The sequence below is a fragment of the Chiloscyllium plagiosum genome, chromosome 3 (assembly GCF_004010195.1).
Source record: "Chiloscyllium plagiosum isolate BGI_BamShark_2017 chromosome 3, ASM401019v2, whole genome shotgun sequence".
NCBI lineage: Eukaryota > Metazoa > Chordata > Chondrichthyes > Orectolobiformes > Hemiscylliidae > Chiloscyllium > Chiloscyllium plagiosum.
Genome location: NC_057712.1, coordinates 41736935 through 41760261, shown reverse-complemented (window position 1 = coordinate 41760261; position 23327 = coordinate 41736935). Strand labels below are relative to the sequence as shown.

The following is a 23327-nucleotide window of genomic DNA, read 5'->3' as shown; positions in this document are numbered from 1 at the left end:
ACTCAGCACCGCCTTCCTAACCTGCAATCATCTTCCTGACCTCTCTGCCCCCACCCCACTCCGGCCTATCACCCTCACCTTGACCTCCCTCCACCTATTGCATTTCCAAAGCCCCTCCCCCAAGTCCCTCCTCCCTACCTTTTATCTTGGCCTGCTGGACTCACATTCCTCATTCCTGAAGAAGGGCTTATGCCCGAAACGTCGATTCTCCTGTTCCTTGGATGCTGCCTGACCTGCTGCACTTTTCCAGCAACACATTTTCAGCTCTGATCTCCAGCATCTGCAGCCCTCACTTTCTCTCGAAGATTAAAATTGGGTGTGTGGAAGATGCCAGACCTAGAGGAGCACAGAGATTTCAGAAAATTATATGGCTGGAGAAGCATACAGAGATCAGGAAGGATGATACCTTGCAGGTATTTGAAAAAAAGACCAGGAGTTTTAAGAATAGTGACATTACTAAATCAGGATTCAATATGGCAATGAATGTTGACAAATGCAGTTTAGGTTGTGAGCTTTTGAGACAGGAAGAAAGGAATTTAATGTTGATTCCCACTTATGAGCAATCTTGCTAGAGGTAGGGACTGACCACCACTGGCTACTTTCCCAGTAGTTGTAAATAACTTTTAAGGTCAATTAAAAGTTTACTTGGGAAAAAATGGTGATGCTGCAAGTATCATTCCTTACAGGTACTGAAGCACAAGAGATGCCTATAGGCAGCCTACAAAAAGGCAAGTCAAGGGAACTAGTGAAGTTTCCTTTAAATTTTATCTTATCCTCATCACACCTCCTGAGCTACAGCTGTCAGAGATCTATATATAGTGTTATCATTCAATAGAATCTGATCCGAGTTCAAATCCAGCCAAAATATCCAATTTGGTGAGTGGTGTATTGATTGATTCATGATTTTGAGGGCCATTGTGGTGCTTATCTTGGAGTAATGTCCCTACCTTGGAGCCAGGAGACTTGGTTCTAGAAGTGTATAATAATGTCTCTGAACAGACTGATTAGAAAACATCTCCGAAAGGACCTGCCTGAGACCAAATGAATCTGGGGGACAGGTGATGGTGACATTAATTAAGAGGTAATTATGCAAGGACTTGACTGGATGTGTGTACATAAAAATAAATAATGTACAATTTATAGGAGGAACAAGTAATCAGTTTGCTTGGAGTTTGTGGACTGAGGAGTTTAAATAAAGCTCTGATCAAAAATGTGCATGACCAGATCCTGTCTAACCAGTATCTTACCTCTAGTATTTAACATATAGCTATGGCTGACATCCAATCCTGACAATAACAGCTTGGCAACAGTGTGTAACCATACTTCAACACATTTTTCAGCTCTGATCTCCAGCATCTGCAGTCCTCATTTTCTCCTTCTGTCACCTCTTCAAGCCTTGGACACCGAATTGATCCTTTTACCAGTTCAGCCTACCCAATGCTCTGAATTGGATGAGACTCCTGAAACAAATAAATAAAGTCTGTAGGCTGCCTCTGGTTTGGGTCACACAGTAGATAAGTGTCCTTCAGGGTCAGGATCCACGATTTGTTTTTAAATAGAGATTGGAACCATAACAATAATATTCCTCCCCAAATTTTGGATGCAGCTAAGTTTATGGAATGCAGAAGGTACAAGGCTATTCTGGAGTGCACTGGAATAATCTCAGCTAAGGATGCCATAGATGAGTTTTTTCCATGTAAAGTGCACATGCTGGCCTTGGGAAACATTGTATCAGTAACCTGGGAGATGCACTTATGGGAAGCAAATCAAGAAATCCTTGAGATATCACCAGATGTCTACAAGAATCCAAAGATAAAGAAGTCTTGAACTGTAGTGCTCACCTCTTCATCTTCTTATAAGGAGGATTTCTTCCAGGTGACTGCAGATGTCAGAAATGTTCTGTTGAGAAAACTTCAGTCTTCTGTGAAACTATAGAAATATCATGCTAAGGAAGCTCAGTCTCCATTTGTCAACACTGTACTAATAGACATGCTGAAATTAAAGTCATAGATCTGTAAAGCATGGAGACAGACCCTTCAGTCCAACTCGTTCATGCTGACCAGATATCCTAAAATAATCTAGTCTCATTTCCCAGTGTTTGGCCTATAACCCTCTAAACGCTTCTGTTATGGACGAGGCCAAATCCCCTCAAAACATTTCAAGAAAGTAGCCCAGACCACATATTTTCTAGTTGTTTTAAGCAGGTGTATGTGGATATTACAGGAGTGATGTGGCTGGTCAAAACTCATAGGTTTTAAACAAAACAGAATTTATTTACAGAGTACCAAATGAAACACAAACAAAAGAGACCAGAGTACAGAATAACGTAGCCCATCTGAAAACCCAATCAACACTACCACAACTTAGTAGTGCTGTTGCAAATATTTGCAACATTCCCATAAACAGCCCTTGGCAAAAAAAGGTTAAATCAAACACAGGTTGTTACAAAAGAGATGTCAAAGAGAGAGAATCAGCACAGAGCATTTTCCTGGACCAGTAGCCTCAAAAACCTGACTGGCAGCCCCAAACAAAACAGCTTGCTAAAATCAAAGTAAAACCAGAGAGAAGCTAATCTGGGAGAAGTGGCCACTCCCCTTTTATTGTACAGGTGTTTCTCAAAAACTTGAGGCAGTATCTGTTAGCTATAATCAAATTGCCCTAAAACCCATCCAAAGCAGACACATCAGAATCTCTGCATTTACGACTCCTCTGTAAAAAACAAAGGACAACCTAACCTTGTTAAAGGAGCAGCACCGTCACACTTACTATTCATGTACCCTTTTAAATGTTTTAATTGTATCTGGCAGCTCATTTCATAGATGCATGACCCTCACCATTAAAAACATTGTCCATTAGGTCCCTTTCAAATCTTTCCTGCTCACCTTAAACCTATGTCCTCTTGATTTGGACTCCCTCACCCCGGGGAAAAGACCTTGGCTATTCATGCCCCTCATAATTTTATAAACCTTATAGCCTCTGACACTGCAGGGAAAATACGCCAGCAATTTAGCCACTCCCTGTAGCTCAAACCCTCTAATCCTGGCAACATTCTTGCAAATCTTTTCTGAATCTTTTCAAGGTTCACAACATCCTCCCGATAGCAGGAGACTAGAATTGAACGCAGTATTCCAAAACCAAAGTCCTGTACAGCTGCAACATAACCTTCCAACTCCTAAACTCAATGCACTGACCAATAAAGGCAAGCATACCAAATGCCTTCTTCACTGTGCTGTCTACCTACGCCTCCACTTTCAAGGAACTGTGAACCTGCACTCCAAGGTCTCTTTGTTCAGCAACACTCCCATTAAGAGGATTGATGAGGGCAGAGTGGTGGATGTGATCTACCTTATCATTAACACCTTACCATTAAGTGTGTAAATCCTGCTCAATATGTCTTTCCAAAATACAGCACCTAACATTTATCTAAATTAAACTCCATCTGCCACTTCTTGGCTCAAGGACCCATTCAACTCTGAAGTAACCTTCGCTCTCCACTATACGACCAATTTTGGTGTCATCTACAAATTCACTAACCATACCTCCTATTTTTGCATCTTGTCATTTATTTAACTGACAAGAAACAGCAGACCTAGCACCGATCCTTGTGGCACACTGCTGCTCACAGGCCTCCAGTCTGAAAAGCAACCGTCCTACTTTGAGCCAGTTCTGTATCCAAATGGTTAGTTCTCCCTGTATTCCATGTGTTCTAACTTTGCTAAACAGCCTACCAAGTGTAACCTTGTCAAACACCTCACTCAAGTCCATATAGATCACATCGACCACTCTGCCCTCATCAATCCTCTTTGTTATTTCTTCAAAAAACTCTATCAAGTTAGTGAGACATGATTTCCCATGCACAAAAACGTGTTGACTATCCCTAATCAGCCCTGCCTTTCCAAATACATGTAAATCCTCTCCCTCAGGATCCCCTCCACATCTTGCCCATCACTGATGTCAGACTCATCAGCCTATAGTTCCCTGGCTTCTCCTTACCACCTTTCTTAAAAAGTGGCACCACATTAGCAAACTCTCAGTCTTCCGGCACCTCACCTGTGGCTATCAATGATCCAAATATCTCAGCAAGGGGCTCAGCAATCACTTACCTAGCTTCCCAAAATACCCCCATCTCCTGCAACTCCACACTTAGGCCGTCTTGCTGATCTTTAAGGGCCCCTATTCTTTCCCTGGTTACTCTTTTGATCTTAATGTAATTGTAGAATCACTTTGGATTCTCATTAAACCTATCTGCTAAAGATGTCTCATGTTCCATTTTGCCCTCCTGATTTCCCTCTTAAGTATACTTTACTGCCGTTATATTTTTCTAGGGATTCACTCAATCCCTGACATATGTTTCCTTCTTTTTTCTCAAACCTCAATTTCTCTAGTTATCCAGCATTCCCTACATCTACCAGCCTTGCCCTTTACTTGCAAACGTCCGAGTCAAATCAACTTTTGTAAGTTTTTGATTAATACTGTCTAAATTGGCCTTCCTATATTTTAGAACTTTAACTTTTTCATCCAATCTATTCTTTTCCATCACTGTTTTAAAACTAATATTATTATGATCACTGGCCCCAAAGTGCTCTGCCACTAACACCTCAGTCACCTGCCCTGCCTTATTTCAAAAGAGTAAGTCAAGTTTTGCTCCTTCATCCACATACTGAATCAGTTCACAAATTCCTCTCCATCCAAGCCTTAACACTATGGCAGTTCCAGGCTATATTTGACAAGTTAAAATCCCCTAACCCTACCATGCTATTATTCTTATACATAACTGAGATCTCCTTATAAATTTGCCTTTCAATTTCCTGCTGACTATTGGGTGGTCTATAATACAATCACAATAAGTTGATCCACCCTTTCTTATTTCTCAATTCTACCCAAGCAACTTCCCTAGAAGTACTCCCAGGAATAACCTCCTGGAGTACAGCACATTATCCCTCATCAAAGATATCGCTCACCTCCTCTCTTGCCCCCCCTTCTATCCTTCCTATAGCATCCATACCCTGGCACATTGAGCTGCCAGTCCTCTCCATCCCTGAGCAATATCGCTGTAATTGCTGTGATATTCCAGTCCCATATTCCCAACAATGCTGTGAGTTCATCTGCCTTACCTGTTAGGCCTCTTGCATTGAAATAAATGCAGTTTAATTTACCAGTCATACTTCATTCACTGTTTTGTTCCTGACTGTTTGACTTGCTCCTTTTCCCAATGCACCAGTCTGAGTTTGATCACATTTCTCACTATCTCCAGCTATTTCTGTTTTGGTTTCAGATTTCTAGCATCTGCAGTTCTTTATTTTTGTTTTGCATTATTCAGTATTCAGGTATTTGGAGCCAGCCTTCCTAAATTTCATGCACTCACCATATGAATGGATCGTGCCCTTTTCGAGTTTTATCATCGCTCGTCGAAGAAAGTATACCCCTATCTAGCTAACCACAGCCAGATGACCTTAAAGGAAATGGGATAAAATGTTGTAAACCAGAATCATCAATAAAGCGAGGAATGAGCTGGGATTTTCAACCGTTCGATTATATTACCGCTCTCATTTATTATGTGTTGCGTGCACTTTAATTATATTACACCAATATTACCCATCGCCCTTAATCAGTGACTTAAAATAATTTACTTTTATTACTAAAATATTAAAATCATAAAATATTAATTTAAAATTGATACTAGTTTAAAATTAACCTAAAACCTTATTTAAAACAATCTAAAATTAAAAGTTATTAAATTCTGTCAACTGGAGAATCCTATGAGTCCATAAAAATCCTTAAAAGCTCGAGTGTCAAAGATAACACAAGATTTGTGATGTTATGAGCAAATTTTTAAATTTCTCGATCCCAAGGTCTTTCATTAGTTCATTGTTCTTTTCAAACCATTTTCCTCGGGATCCCATCGCAAATCCATAAAAGGATATTCTTGTTCCTTTTGTGAGGACCATTATTTCCTTTCCTAGATGTTTATATTTTACTTTCTTTTCTTCCCAAGCCTGTTCCAGTGAGTTAATTTGCATGTCCATTCTAATCGTTACATCTACCTTGATAACATGATTTTCCTTCTTAAAAATTAAATCCGGTATCCATAATTTCTCAGTATTATCTTTTATGCGTGGTTCCACGTATGTTATCCAACCTTTTATCTTGATAAACTTTATTAATTCTTCCATTATTCTATTGTGTCTCTTAATCCTCATATTTTTTGCATAGGGACACCATCCTGAAATATGCGCAATCGTTTCTGAGTTATCATTGCATCGCCGACATTTCTTAATGTTAAATGGCCTTCCATAAGCAAGATACGCCCTTGTAGGATATAAGTTCGTTCGTAATAAAATTGAATTTATTACTTTGGACGTCTTCATATATTGAATTTTTGTCAACCAATTATTGGAGATATTATCATTCTTGAAATAATGGATGCCCACCCCTTGACAGGGCAAGGCCATCCATTTCTGAAGTTCTATAGACCTCCAGTTGGTATAGTTCTTATTACTAAATTTCTCTGTACCATTATTCTCCTCATCAGTGATATCCATTTCTTCCAATTGTCGATTTATATTTGGATTCCAAATCTTCTCTAAAACTTTCAATTTACTAAGTTTTTGCATTTTTGTAGCTATACTAACACCGTCGAATGAAAATGTGGCATGTAAAATTTCATCCTCGGATTTGTATAGCATTTCATATTTCCTTAGAATAGCAATTGGAATAATTGTAGATAATTTATTCAATGCAAGGCCACCAACACAGGTCTTAGTATATAAAAACCCATCTGTGATGGATTGTGGGAGATGTAATATTTCTTTTACTGCACTTTTAATTATACTATCAAGTTTATTAAGATAGTTTAATGATACTTCCGATAAAATTAAATAATAATAAAGTCTAGGGATAAAATACACTTTTAAGAGTTCCAATTTCTGTACAGGTTTTAAAAGAGATCCTTTAAGATTATCTATCCAAAAACCTAATTGGTCTTCCCACAATCTATGGATCAATTTTTGCACCTAGATATTTATCGGTGCTTCCTGGATCTATAAACTGTATATTTCCCTCATTAAATTTCCAGTTAACCCTATCATTATAAATAAAGGTTTTATTTTTATAAGCAAAGTAGAATCCTTTAGTTTTTCTTACATTAACCTCCATCCCAGTATTATTACAAAATTTTTCTATCAGTTTTAAATTGTATGCCATTCCTTCATAGGATTGGCTGACATTCGCATTTAGCCGGAGCTCCCATCATAGTTCTAGCTAAATACTGTCTTTTATTCTTATATATAACCTGTGTTTCTTTAAACTTTCCTTTTTTCCTACTATATCTTCTTTTAGCATTGTTTACCCTCGTCTTACATTCTTGTCTATTATCCTTCTGCTTAGTGATTAATCCCTTTTTATATTTCAATTTCTTTGACCTATTGCTCTCATCATTGGTCCCTAATTTACCAATTATCATATCCATAATGCTGTCATAGTCATTTATTATACGTTTGCTTTTACTTATTTTGTCCTCCATTATCTCTACTAATTCTATTAATGATCCATCTTTAGATTCTACATTCCCATTAATATTATTATTTCCTTGATGGTTATATTCATCTATTACTATCTCCTCTGTTGGAGTATCTAAATCTAGATCACTATTCTCTTCACTTCTATTATCATTAATGGGGACTACTTCCTGACTTCTACCAGCAACTTTATCGCTAATCTTATGATGTTTAATTAAAAATCTTCTTGTATCGGAAATTTGTTTTGATATCTTAGTTTTCAATTTTTCAGCGATAAGTTTATTAATATTTTTACAACCTATAAATTCCTGTTCTAATTGTTGTAATATTTTTATTTCGGAGTTAGACCATACTCCTCTTTTACGTTTCTCTACTTTTTCCAAATTACCTTTTTTCTCTTTATTTCTTTTAGTATTTCTCAAATTAAGGTGCACGTACCTCTTGTGCTGTCCTAAACCTATAGCTGTTGTAAATTTGAACGGGCAAATTTCGCATTGGAATGATTTACCTTCTTCCCTTTCTTTTATATTACTATTACATTTAGGATAGTGACACGCGACTGAGTGGTAACTACCCTCTCAGCAGCATTTACTACATTTAACTCTCACAGCTTTAATCCCTTTACATAATTTTAAATGTTTTCTAAACATTCCCGTCGTATTATAAATGCTATTACAAAATTTACATACAAAATTATCTAACGGATATTCTAATATTATTTCTATTTTATCTTTCTCATTAACAACCGGATGAATAATCCTACTCTCATTTTTCTCTTTATTGCTGTCTGGCTCTCCAATTTGACTAAAATCAAAGGGTCCTTTAAAATTCGAATTAAAAATTGTCTGGCTATTAAAAGAACAAGACTCTAGAGGGGCCTTCTCTATGAATCCTTCAATTCGAATTTGATCCTGAATCCTCTGGACTTTATTACTGGCTTCCAAGTGCCTGCCAGAGGGCAGCTGTGCCAGAGTAACTATCATGGTCTCTTCCGTTTGCGTAGAAACGGATAATCTAGTCCTTGTTTGACTAACACATTTAGCAAACGGTGTCTCCAATAACAACCGTGCAGGGCGGTTATTTTCCCGGTCTCCCACCCAACCGGAAATTTTGGAATTCGACATAATCGCTGCTGCCAAAATAGGTTTCTAACATTGACCGATAGGTCACCAGCCGTCTCGTATCTTTTCTCTGGTCGTATTAGCCGACTTGAATAGAGTAACACTCATGCAACAGAAAGAGAACGTTAAAACTGTCAGTGGCTACACAGCACTGGATAAAACCAAAGGTAAAACCAATGATAAATCTATGCCAGTATAACTTCTTAAACAAGTTAAAACCACTCCTCTGTTATTGAGCTTCCTCTCACAGGTCGTTTCCAGGGGAACCACGTGAAGCAACAACTCTCTACCACCATCACTGTCCCCTGCCATAACTTGTACTCCCTATACGCCAAACAAGCCGAACAACATTATCCCCATCCAAAAAGTAATTTTCCCCATCTACCCTCCTACTGAAGATTTTTTTTCTCTGTTTCTTTCTTTTCCTTTGTGTCATTTTTTTACTGTCCCTTTAGTGCTGTCACCTGAGACAGAACGGATTCACGGGCAAGTGGGAGGCCTTTAAAAGTGAAAAAGCTAGAGTTCAAGGTTTAAATGTTCCCATGAGGGTGAAGGGCAAGGTTGGCAGGAATAGGGAACCCTGGATGACAAGATATTGAGGCTTTGACCAGGAAAAAAGTGTGGCTCAGGCACACATAGCTGGGATCTAGGGAATCCCTGGAAGTATATAGGGAATACAGGAGTTTACTGAAGAATGAAATCAGAAGGGCAAAAAGGGGCACAAGATAGCCTTGGCTAAGGAGACTAGGTGAGTCCAACGAGGTTCTTTAAATATATTAAAGGGGAAAGAATAACTAGAAAGAAAATAAGGGCCACACAAGGACCAAAGTGGACAACTATGTGTAGAACCATGGGAGATGGACGAAGTTCTCAATGAATATTTCTCCTCTGTGTTTGCCATGGAGAAAGATATGAAATTAGTGTTAATATCTTGGAGACAGTTCATATCACAATTGAGGAGGTGTTGGATATATTAGAGCATACGAAGGTGGATAAATCTCCTAGTCCTGACCAAATATAACCAAGAACACTACGAGAGGCTAGAGAGGAAATTGCGAGGGTCTTGGCAGAAGACTGGAGAGTAGCAAATGTTGTACCATTATTCAAGAAGGGCTGCAAAGAAACGTCTGGGACCTATAGACCAGTAAGCTTAACATCTGTGGTGGGTAAGTTACTTGAGAAAATTCTGAAGATAAGATATACATGCATTTGGAAAAACAGGGTTTGATTAGGAATAGTCAGCATGGCTTTGTGCATGGGAGATCATGCCTCACAAATTCCTTGGATTTCTTTGACCAGGAAGATTGAAGAGGGCAGGGTGGTAGACATAGTCTATATGGATTCAGTTAGTCCTTTGATAAGGTTTCACATGGTAGGCTGCTCTGGAAGGTTAGATCGCATGGAATACAGGGCAAGCTGGCAAATTGGACACAAAATTGGCATGATGGTAAGAAGCAGAAGATAATAGTGAAAGAATGCTTGTTGGACTGGAGGCCTGCGATTCATAGGATGCCTCAAAGGTTGGGGCTGAACGCACTATTGTTTGTTATTTATATCAATGATTTAGATGAGAATGTACAAGGCATGATTAGTAAGTTTGCTGATGACACTAAAATAGACGATACTGAGGAAAGTTAACAGAAATTGCAGCTGTACCTTGATCACCTGGGGAAGTGGGCTGAGAAATGACAAATGGAGTTTAATATGGACAAGTATGAGGTCTTGTGTTTTGGAAATTCAAATCAAAATAGGAGTTTAATGGTGAATGGCAGGGCCTTAAGGAGTGTAATGGAACAGAGGGATCTTGGAATTTAGATTTTTAAAAATTCATTTTTGGGACTTAAGCGTCACTGGCTAGCCAGCATTGATAGTCCATTCCTATTTGCCCTTGAGAAGGTGGTGGTGAGCTTCAGTCCATTTGCCCACAATGTCAATGGGGAGGAAATACCATGACTTTGACTCAATGACTATGAAGAAACGGCTGTATATTTCCAAGTCAGGGTGGTGAGTGATTTGGAAGGGAACTTCCAGGTGGTGGTGTTCCCAAGCCTCTGCTACCCTTGTCCTCTGAGATGAAAGTGGTCGTGGGTTTAGAAGGTGCAGGATAAGAATCTTTGGTGAATTTCTACAGTGCATCTTGTTGATAGTACACACTGCTACTACTGAGCACCGGTGGTGGAGAGACTGAATGTTTGTAGATGTGGTGCCAATCAAGCGGATTGCTTTGTCCTGAATGGTATTTGGAGTGTTTGAGTGTTGTTGGAGCTGCGCCCATCCAGGCAAGTGGGGAGTATTCCATCACACTCCTGACTTGTGCCTTGTAGATAGTAGATAGACTTTGGGGAGTCAGGAGGTGAGTTATTCGCCACAGTATCTCTACTCTCTGACCTGCTCTTGTAGGCACTGTGTTTAGTTGAGTTTTTGGTCAATGATAACTCCAAGGATGTTGACAGTGGGGGATTCAGTGATGGTAATATCATTGAATGTCAAGGGGTGGTGGTTAGAGTGTCTCTTATTGGTGATGGTCATTGTCTGGCATTTGTGTGGCACAAATGTTACTTGCCACTTATCAGCCCAAGCCTGGATATTGTCCAGGTCTTGTTGCATCTGAGCATGGACTTCTTCAGTATCTGAGGAGTCGCGGATGGTGCTGAACACTGGGCAACCATCAGCAAACATCCCCACTTCTGACTTTATGACAGAGGAAAGATCATTGATGAAACAGCTGGAGACTGTTGGGCCTAGCACACTACCCTGAGGGATTCCTGCAGAGATATCCTGGAGCTGAGATAACTGACCCTCTACAATCACAATCATCTTCCTTTATGCCAGGTATGATTCTAACCAGCGGAGTGTTTGCCCCCCAATACCCATTGATTCCAGTTTTGCCAGAGCTCCTTGATGCCATACTCCATCAAATGCGGCCTTAATGTCAAGGGCTGTCAATCTCACCTCACCTCATGAATTCAGCAATTATTCCTTGTTTGGACCAATCTAATAACTGTGGCAGGTGGTGAAGGAACCCACAAGAGGAAAAAATATACTTGACCTCATCCTTACTAATCTGCTGGCTGCAGAATCATCTGTCCTGACAGTATAGGTAAACGTGACCACTGCACGGTCTTTGTGGCGATGAAGTCCTGCCTTCACATAGAACCTCCATCGTGTTGCGTGGCAATATCACCATGGCAAATGGAACACACTTCAAAATGATCTAGCAGCTCAAGATTGGGCATCCATGAGGCACTGTGGGCCATCAACAGCGACAGGACTGTACTCCTGCACAAACTGCAACCTCATGGCCTGGCATATCCCCCACTCAACCATTACCATCAAGCCAGGGGATCAACCCTGATTCAATGGAGAGTGCAGATGGGCATGCCAGGATCAGCATCAGACATACCTAAAAATTAGGTGTCAACCTGATGAAGCTACCAAACATTCACACCACACAAATGCCAGACAATGACTATTACCAATAAGAGGCATTCTAACCACTGCCCCTTGACATTCAGCATACCAAACGGCAGAAACAGCAAGTGCTAGACAGAGCGAAGCAATCCCATAACCAATGGATCAGATCTAAGCACTGCAGTCCTTCCACATCCAGTCGTGAATGGTGGTGGACAATTAAACAACTCACTGGAGGAGGAGCCTCCACAAATATCCACATCCTCAATGACGGAGGAGCCTAGCACATCAGTGCAAAAGATATGGCTGATGCATTTGCAACAATCTTCAGTCAGAAGTGCCCAGTGGATGATCAATCTTGGGTTCCTCCAGTGGTCCCTAGCATTACAGATACTAGTCTCCAGCCAATTCAATTCATTCCACTTGCTGTCAGGAAATGGCTGGAGTACATTTTGGACCCTTGCCACCTTCAGTGCTTCCTCCAAGCGTTGTTCAACGTGGAGGAATACTGATTCATCAGTTGAAGGAAGACTTCAGTAGGTCCAGAGTCAATGTCAAGGACTTCCAAGGCAACTCACTCCTGACTGTATGCTACTGTGCTGCTGCCTCTGCTGGGTCTGGGTCTGGGTCTGAATGACTATGTCAGGCTGTTGCTTGACTAGTCTACGAGACAGCTCTCCCAATTTCAGTACTAGCCCCAAGATGTTGCTAAGGAGGATTTTGCATGGTCGACAGGGCTGATTGTGTTTTTGCCATTGTCTTTTCCAGTTCCAAAGTCGATGCCAGGTAGTCCATCTGGGTTCATTTCTTTGTGACTTTCTAGCAATTGATACAACTGAGTGGTTTGCTAGGCCATTTCAGAGGGCAGTTGAGAGTCAACCACATTGTTGTGGCTCTGGACTCACATGTAGGCCATACCTGGTAAGGATGGCAGATTTCCTTCCCTAAAAGGTATTAGTCAACTGGCTGCGTTTTTCCAACAATTGATAATAATTTCATGGTCGTCAGTCGACTCTAAATTCCAAATTTTCTTTTATTGAATTCAATTAAAGAATTCAAATTCCACCATCTGCCGTGGTGGGATTCGAGCACAGGTCACCTGAACATTCTTCTGGGTTTCTGAATTAATTGACAAGCACTAATATCACTAGGCCACCGCCTCTCCCTTTCGATCTGTCAGGGCATTGATTATAGAAGTTGGGGAGTTATGTTGCAGTGGGAGAGGACATTGATGAGGCCACACCTGGAGTATTGGGTTCAGTTTTGATCACCTTGTTATAGGAAGGATGTTATTAATCTGGCAAGAGTGCAGAAGAAATTTACAAGGATGTTGCCTGAACTCAATAGTTTGAGTTTTAGGGAGAGGTTGGACAAGCTAGGATTTCTTTCTTTTGAGTGTAGGAGACTGAGGGTTGACCTTACAGAGGTGATAAGATCATGAGAGGCATGGATAGGGTAAATGCACTCAGTCGGGTATCAAGGACTAGAGGGCATCAGTTTAAGGTTAGAGGGGAAAGTATAAAAGGGAACCTGATGGGAAATTTTTCACACAGAGGGTGGTACGCATATGGAATGAGCTGTCAGTGGAAGTGGTTGAGGCAGGTACATTAACAACATTTAAAAGGCATTTGGACAAATGTATGGATAGAAAAGTATTAGAAGGATATAGGCCAAATACAGGGAAATGGGGTTAGCATGAACGGACATTTTGGTTGGCATGGACCAGTTGCTGTCTCCGTGCTGTGGAATTTTCTGACTCTTTGACTCTATAACTCCTACTCCAGTGTACATATATGAACCTAGCTGACATTTGAATGCAGTATTGATTTTGTGTTACACCAGAGTTTCTGTTTTTTGACACTAGATACTAGTCCCTTGTCTGCCATTTTACGTGGACATAAGTTATCCCTTGGGATTATTTGAAGAATGGTAGAGGACATCGCCATGTGTCCTTACCAACATTTAACTCTCACTACACTATTGTTTTTGTATTACCAAGATGTTTGCTAATTGACTGTCATTTTTGTATTAATGATTTCACTGTCAAACAATTGAGGATGTCTTGAAGATATGAAAACCTCATTAACCTGCAAGTTTCCATTCTCTCAACTCTTTCACATTTCCTTCTCTGTCACCTCCTTACTGTCCACTAACATCTATTCATTCTCCCATGGTGATCGTTATCCAGTCCTTTGTTAGTCCAACTCTTCTTCTCTCTCTTCGGGCTCTCGCACCACTTATCATTTACTTTTTACTCCTCTGCTCATCCTATCTTCTGCTTTAAAACCAACACTTTGCTCGCTACCATCAGTGCTGGGCAAGGGTCACTGAATCTGAAATGTTAACTCTGATTTCTGATTAACTCAGATGCTGCCAGACCTGCTGAACCTTTCCAGCAAATTTTTGTTTTCCTGATCAAAGATCCCCCTCTCTCTATTGTACTGATCCCATTCCTTATTACCACACCTCCTTTTCCTTTTTGCCTCCTCAGTGTCAATTATTCTTGAACATTCAGATCTTAACTATGGTTTCCATTGCATATGCATTGTTAGATGTTACAGCTAGAAACAAAAGTTGTGTACAATAGGGAACATTTTCACTGCTATATCTGGATATGTAAGAGAGCAGTGTTTCTTTTGTACAAGCAGCCTGTAAAATTGAACAAAATGGAGGTATCATTTCTTCAAGTTTGAAGTGTATTTATTCAAATGTCACAGGATTCATCTCAGCATATGTGATTCAGTGGTTAGCACTGCTGCCTCACAGCACCAGAGACCTGAGTTTAATTCCACCCTTTGGTGACTGTCTGTGTGGCGTTTGCACATTCTCCTTGTATCTGTATGGATTTTCTCCAGATGCTCTGATTTCCTCCCACAGTCCAAAGATGTTCAGGTTAGATGGATTGACCATGTTAAATAGCACATAATGTCTGGAAATGTGCAGGCTAGGTGGATTAGTCACGGGAAATGCATGGTTACAGAGATGCGGTGGGTCTGGGTGGGATGCTATTCGGAGGGTCACTGTGGGCTCGAAGGTAAAAACAATGGCTGCAGATGCTGGAAACCAGGTGCTGGAAGAGCTGATTGGCCTGCTTACACACAGTAGGGATTCTGTGATTTTATATCATGGTAATAGTGCATGAATAAATATTCGGAGGGTCACTGTGGGCTCGAAGGTAAAAACAATGGCTGCAGATGCTGGATTAGTGGTGCTGGAAGAGCTGATTGGCCTGCTTACACACAGTAGGTATTCTGTGATTTTATATCATGGTAATAGTGCATGAATAAACAAAAAGCATTTTAAATTTAACTTGAAAAACTGACCCATGTTGGTGCCAGAAGAAACACTGATGAATCCTGCAAAAAAAAGGAGTAAGTCACATTGACATTTATGATATTAAAGCAAAAAAATGCAAGTTGACGTTACTAGTAGTTACATAAAACAACACCAGTGCTGAGCCAGCTATATGCTTCTGTGAGCAAGATATATTGGATTAAATTTATTTAGCAGTTGAGAACTAACTGAAGAGGACAGCAGAACCCAGATGTCATTTTCCACAAGCCATCTCTAGTCAAAATCAAATTACCAGATATACTGATACGAATTTCAAGACCTCAGGCAGGTTATAGGCAAAATAAAAGACAGCAACATCCTGGTAAATATCTTCTGAACCCCCTCCAGCTTCACCCAGTTATTGGAAGGATATTATTAAGTTGGAGAGGGTTCAGAAGAGATTTATCAGGATGTTGCTGGGTATGGAAGGTTTGAGTCTTAAAGAAAGGTTAGATGGGCTAGGACTTTTTTTCACTGGAGCATAGGAGTTGAAAGGTGACCTTATATAAGTTTGTAAAATCATGAGAGGTATAAATAGGGTTAATGGTAGGTTCTTCTCCTGAGGATGGGGGATCTTCAAGACTGGGGACACATTTTTAAGGTGAGAGGAAAGAGATTTAAAAAAGACACGAGGGGCAATTTCTTTACACCAAGGAGATAACAAACTTGGCTATTCCACCTATACATGCCTTTCCTGATTTTATAAACCTCTATGAGATGTGACCTTATCTGGAATATGAATAGGAAGAGTTTAGAGGAATATAGGCCAAATGCTGGCAAATGGGACTAGATTAATTTAGTTGGCATGGACGAGTTGGACCGAAGATCTGTTTTGTGTGCACAACTCTAAGTAGCTAATTGGTTCTTGATCTAATGAGCTTTCTTGCTGGAATGGATGGAGTATTAATCGCTCCTGATGTCACCTGTCACAATATCTAGTGCTCAGTATAATCCCAGCCTATTCCTCTGTTCATTAGTTTACACTGGTATGGTTTCCAGTTCTCATCTGTCCAAAGTATCCAGAACCCATTCATGATATTTATGTAGATGTGAATAGAAAATAGATGTAATAAAACTGCTAGGAATGTGGTATATGAATGGGAATCATCATTTGAAGGAGGTAATTATTCTCTCACCAAGTTATTCTAATGGAAACAAAATTCAGATATATATACACAAGTTAGGTCAACATTCCTGTTTGGGATACAACACAGCAGCAAATGCACAAGTAGAAGTATGTTGCCCTTTGGATGGACTAGGGTAGGTGTTGGGTGTGCTATTTGCATTGATATTATGGTCTTTGCACGTAAAATGCCAATAGAGATTTAGAGAGAAGTCATTGTAAAGAAGGAGCAGTGAAAAGTAGCAACAATGCACTTACACACAAGTCATGTCAATCATCACCATGACAATATCCTCTAAAGGGCTTGGAAACAATCAGGCATGTAGAATGTAGTCTACACAAGTGTGGCTGTTTGGACAGAGCATTATGATACTGAAATCCCACAGGCATCAGTAAGGATAGATAATCTGTACTACATCATGGCTTTTCGTTAACGTGAACAACATATATTTAGGAGAGGTCTTGGCCCAGTGGTATTATCACAAGATTCTTAATCCAGAAAACCAATTATTGTTCTTGGCACCCAAGTTTTGAACTCACAAGCCCGAGCAAAACGGGAATCAATGGGAATCAAGGACAACCTCTCCACTTGTTGGAGTCATACCTGACACAACAGAAGATAGTTGTGGTTGTTAGAGGTCAGTCAGTCTCAACTCCAGAACGTTTGCAGGGGTTCCTCATGAAAGTGTGCTAGGTTCAACCATCTTCAGCTGGTTCATCAATGAACTTCTCTCCTTCATAAGGTTAGAAGTGGGGATGTTTGCAGATATTTGCATAATGGTCAACACCATCACAACTGCCCAGATACTGAAGCAGTCTATATTTAAATGCAACAAAATCTGGAAAACAGGATTGGACTGGCATGTATAAAGTAATATTTGGCTACACAAATGCCAGGTAATGACCACTTTCCCTAAGAGACAATCTTAGCACCACCCCTCAACATTCAGCAGTGTTATCAGCACTGAATCCTGCACTGTGAACATCCTGGAGATTACCATTGCCAGAATCTCTACTGAACGTACCACATAAACACAGTATCCACAAGAGCAGGTCAGAAACAAGGATTACTGTGGCAAGTGACTGACTTCCTGACTCCCCAAAGCCTGTTCACCATCTCTAAAGCATAAGTCAGGAGTTGTCACCCACTTGCCTGGATGGATGCAGCTCCATCTACCCCTCAAGAAACTTAATACAATCCAGGACAAACCAGAAAGCTTGATTGGCACCATATCCACAAGCATACCAGCTTTCAACTACTGATGATAAGGAACAGCAGAAATTCACCAAAACTCCTTTGACAGCACCTTCCAAACCCATGACCGCTTCCATGTAGAAGAACAAGGACATGAGAACACCACTACCTACAAAAGTTCTCCTCAACGCTACCGACCATTCTGACTTGGAAATACATTGCTATTTCCACCCGAAATTTCCTCCCGAAGGGTATCATGAGTCAACCTACACCAAGTGGGCTGCACTGGTTCAAGAAGGCGGCTCAAAACTACCTTCTCAAGGGCAACTAGTGATGAGTATTAAATACTGGTCAGCTAATGACACCCATGTCCCACAAGTGAATTAAAGAAGTTGAAAAGTTAAAGTTGATTTATACTTTGCTTCTAGTATTTTTTATTTCTGATATTTATTCAAATTTAATATGATGTATCATGAAGTATATGGTCTATGGCTATGTAGACAAGTTTCAAACATACTAAGTAGTGATCCCAACATTTTATATTCTTTGCTTATTTAACTTACAGCGGAGTTGCCATTGATATAAAAATGATAAATCCACTTTTCAAAATATTTCATTATTTAGAGCCATAATTACAGTTATTTATGTAGTGTACAGATGGAATTTATCACTATAATTGCAAACCTGCCAACCTAAACTCAACTTATACAGGTTTTTCCTCCTTACTGATATTTGTTGCAGTCATAGGATGAGTATCGTATTTCATTTATCCAAATACATAAAACACAATATGCTTGAAGAAACTGGCTCTATCTGGTAATAATATGGATTTGTGCCTGTATGTGGCTAATAACTAATGTGGTTAACCAATCTGTGGCATTAGCTTTTCATTATGTAATTAAGTGGTAAAACTGTTCTTATGCTCTCTTTGGTCTAGACATAGAGTCATGGGATTGTACAGCAAAGGAACAGGCTCTTCGGTCCAACTTGTCCTTGCAAATGAATATCCTAAATTAATCTTGTCCCATTTTCCAACATTTGGCCCATAGATGTCTAACACTTACCTATTCGTGTACCCATCCAGTCACCACATCCTCTGGAAACTCATTCCATACTGGCACCATCCTTTGTGTGAAAAAGCTGCCCCTTAGGTCCCTTTTAAATCTTTCCCATCTCAGCTTAAACCTATGCCCTCTAATTTTGAACTTCCCTATGCTGGGAAAAAGGCCTTAGTTATTCACTCTATCTATGCCCCTTATCATTTTATAATCCCCTCGGCTTCTGACGTTCCAGGAAAAATAGCCCCACCCTATTCAGTCTCTCCCTATAGCTCAAACCCTCCAATCCTGGCTACATTCCTGTAAACCTTTTCTGAACACTTTCAAGTTTTGCATCTTCTTTCCTATCGCAGGGGTATCAAAATTAAATGCAGTATTCCAAAAGTGCACTGACCAATAAAGGCAAGTGTACCAAAGTCTTCTTCATTACCCTGCCTACCTGCAACTCCTTTTTCGAGGAACAATCAACCTGCACCCCAAGGTCTCTTTGTCTGGCAACTCTCCTCAGCACCCTACCATTAAATGTATTAGCCCTGCTCTGATTTACCTTATCAAAATGCAACACTTCACATTTACCTAAATTAAACTCCATCTGCCATTCCTCAACCCATCAGCCTATTTGTACTCTGAGACAAACTTCTTCAGTGTCCACTACACTACCAACTTTGGTGTCATCCGCAAACTTGACAATACCTCCTATCTCATCCAGATCATTTATATAAATGACAAAAAGCAGTGGACCCAGCATTGATCCTTGCAGCACACCACAGGTCACAGGCCTCAAGTCTAAAAACCAACCCTCCACCACTCCCCTCTATCTGCTACCTTCAAGGCAATTTTGAATCCAAAAAGCTGGCTCTCCCTGGATTTCATGTGATCTAGCCTTGCTAACTAGTCTAACATGCGGAACATTGTCAAACGCCTTGCTGAAGTCCTTTTTCTTACAACCACTGAGACAAACAAAAAACGTATTCGAGGAGTTGTAATAAAGCAGAAATGCAAGATGATATAAAAATTATATTCAACCAATATAAAATTGTAAAATTAATTAATTAATGAATATATACATTAGTACAATTATCTCCAATTCAGAGTGCAGTAAACTGACAGAAAGTCTTTATTATTTCCATATTCGCAACTTCCACATGAGTTGCTCAAAAGCAACTTATAAATGACCTTTCAGTTTGAAAAGAAATCATGTTAACCAGTGTTATAAATGTTATAAACTTTCTAAGAAGGTTTATGCATAGGCATTTCAAGTGAAATTGTAAATGAATTAGAAAGGAATATTTTTATAACTTTGTTTGAATTAGTGTCAGGTTTAAGGTGGAACATCTGCAGTAGGCAATGTGGCAGCCAATCTAAATACATGAAAATAATTGATAATCATCAGAACATACATACTTACAACATTAAAATAGACATTTCTACCCCATGAATAATGTTGTTTGGTGGAGCAATCCTAAATTATCCTTCATTTTATTCAGGATCTATGGGCTTACCTGGAGTTAGTAAAGAAGGATACCCAGGAAAGCCTGGTGCACCTGGAAATGCTGGAAATCCTGGAAAATCAGGGAGGCCTGGGCCTCCTGGTCCACCTGGAACATGTCATCCATCTCTATGCTATGGAACAATTGGAGGAAGAGATCCCTTTAGGAAAGGACCAAACTATTGAAGCTGGATCATCAACCATATTGGATGAATGGACTTGGAGTGAGTTTATGATATTACTAAGTCTGGTGCTTATTATTTTTAAAATCCTAAAAGAAATCTCAGGATAATTTACATGAGTGTACCCATGTTCTGCTATGTCAAACAACTTTTAATTAGGCATTCTAAGACTGCTTATTAGAGGTCTTTATCTACATATACAATCCAAGCTCTTACTCTACTTTTTGTTTCATTTATATTGTTTGTATTTGTTATTTAATGCTATGCTTAAAGATGGAGAGGTCAGATATTGTAACATATATTATTGAGTTTGCTGTACAACCTTGTTTGAGACATGAGTATGTGTTGTTTTCTTTTTAATCTTGGTCACTTCTTTAGTGTGATGTACTGCACTATTTGTATATTTTTAAAAGTTGAATCCATTAACTTAATACGGCAACAGATATCAACAATTATAAAGAATGAAGTCTATAACTTCTTAACAAAGTTGTCTATGTCCTCTGTCTGAGATATTTACTAAAAACAGAAAAGATATTACATTGCCAAATTTTCACCTTGCGTTCATTGGGACAAAGGTTAAATCTGAAACAATCACAACAATTGATGCAAGAGGTGAAAAAGCTGGTGATTAGTTGGTAAGTTGATTCTATTTGGCCAAGGCATTGCCATCAAAGCCTATTTGCTAATCAATATCCTTTTTTTCCCCGTGATGTAAATTGTTGTGATCATATAAAACGTAGCATTGATGCTTTTGACTTGATAAATGCAAGATGAAAAGCTTCAGTGACATGTCTGTCTTTTCAGCAATGTTTAGGTTCTGTATCACCAAGCGATTCTTTTAGCTTAATGCAATCACAATTTAATTATTTTCACTTGCAATTAATGCTTAAGTGGCTTCTAAAAATGTAATGTCAAATAATGCCATCTTCTGCTTTGAAAATTTCCCTCATTTGCCTTGTCTTTATTTGCTGTTTTCTGTGCTTTTGTAAGCCTTACTAAAAATTAATTTTGTAGGGTTTGAAACTAAACATCAAAATACAGTTCTACTAGGATTTAGTTTAATTCAACTGCTTTATTAATGTTTAAAATTTATTGTATTTATCGTGATTTTGTATACTGGTACTGTTACTATGGAACTTCTGCCAAGAAACTTTCTTGGAGAGAAGTGGTTCCACCATTGCAACTGAGTTGGTGAACAATAAATATTAGTCTATGATTTGGTCAAACAAAACTACAAAAATAGTTTTTCTACCTTAACATAAGCCCATGTATCATTTGTTTCTATGGTAGTTTTCCATAGGGTACAGGATTATAATTAATGGTCCAGGCATCTCAGTTTGCAACAAATGCATCTGTAAATTTATCATTTTCACGAACAATGGGAACTAAATTCACGCTGCAATGTATTATCAATGAACATGGATGCTTGAAAATTACAATGGAAAACATTTTTGTCCTCTGCTGACCACCAGAAAGTTTTACAACAGTTTAATTAATGTTTATTGGAATACCTAGGAATAGCTGTATTCTTGCTTTTAAAAAATATGGAAATAAAAAACAAGTATCAGTAAAATTATCGTTGTATTATTTTTACTCATTCTTGAGCATCTCAATGGCTGAAGCTGCCAAATATGGCAGATTGTTTTGTTTTTTATTCAGTCACAGGTTCAGGGTGTCACTAGTTAAACCAGTATTTATTGCCCATCCCTAACTGCCCTCTGAAATGGCCTAAGAGGGCTTTTTTCCCTGGATCGCTGGAGACTGAGCACTGACCTTATAGAGGTTCATGAAATCACGAGGGGCATGAATACGGTAAATAGCCAAGGTCTTTTTCCTAGGGTGGGGGAGTCCAAAACTAGAGGACATAGGTTTAAGGTGAGAGGGGAAAGATTTAAAAAGGATCTGAAGGGTAACACCTTCACACTGAGGACGCTGCATATTTGGAACGAGCTGCCAAACGAAGTGGTGCAGGCTGGTACAATTATAACATTTAAAGGACATCTGGATGGATATATGTCTGGGAAGAGTTTAGAGGGATTCGGGTCAAATGCTGGCAAATGGGACCAGGTCAGATTGGGATGTCTGGTTGGCGTGGATGAATTGGATGAAAGGGTCTGTTTCCATGCTGTATAACTCTATGACTTTATATAAATATTGTGGCTACACCAGCAGGTCAGAGGCTAGGAAACCTGCAGAGAATAACTAAACTCCTGACTTCTCAAAGCTTGTCTGCCATCTACAAGACATGAGTCAGGAGTGTGATGGTGTACTCCCCATTTGCCTAGATGATAGCAACTCCAACAACATTCAAATAGTTTGACACCATCCAGGACAAAGTTGACTTGATTGGCATTACATCCACAAGCATTCGTACCCTCCACTACTGATGCTCTGTAACACCAATGTGTACTATTTAAAAGATGCACTCCAAGCCTCCTTCCAAACCTACAACTACTACCATCTAGAAAGAGAAAGGCAGCAGATGTATGGGAATACTACCTGCAGGTTCCCCTCCAAGAAACTCATCATTCAGATTGAGAAATTTGGTATCTTACCTTCAGTGTTGCTGGGTTAAAATTCTGGAACTCTCTCCCTAAGGGCATTTTGGGTATCCCTACACCAAATGAACTGAACAAGCAGCTCATTACCACCTTCTCAATGGCAACTAGGGGTGGGCTATAAATGCTGACCCAGCCAACAAAACCCACATATCTTGAGTGAATAAAAAATGTTCTGGTTCAGTACTGCTTTCTGTCAACCTGAGTCTGCAGATTGGGTAAATTGGAGAGCATTGGACACTTAATAAAAACATTAACTTTTGTAACTACAGTGGGAAAAGCAGGGCTTGATTTCTAGCTCATAACACATGGCTTTGCTTCAAATATAGTCAAATTCTAA

At 39.5% G+C, this 23327-nt stretch overlaps 1 protein-coding gene across 1 annotated transcript in view; it reads left to right on the top strand.

The window, feature by feature from the left end:
- The window catches only part of col21a1 (collagen, type XXI, alpha 1), a 468143-nt gene extending 446153 nt beyond the window's left edge, over positions 1-21990 (top strand). The window contains exon 30 of the mRNA XM_043681233.1: positions 20246-21990. Within this exon, the coding sequence (XP_043537168.1) occupies positions 20246-20433 (188 nt within the window). The 3' untranslated portion in view covers positions 20434-21990. The remainder of the gene's footprint in view (positions 1-20245) is intronic.
- The last annotated feature ends 1337 nt before the right edge of the window (positions 21991-23327 follow it).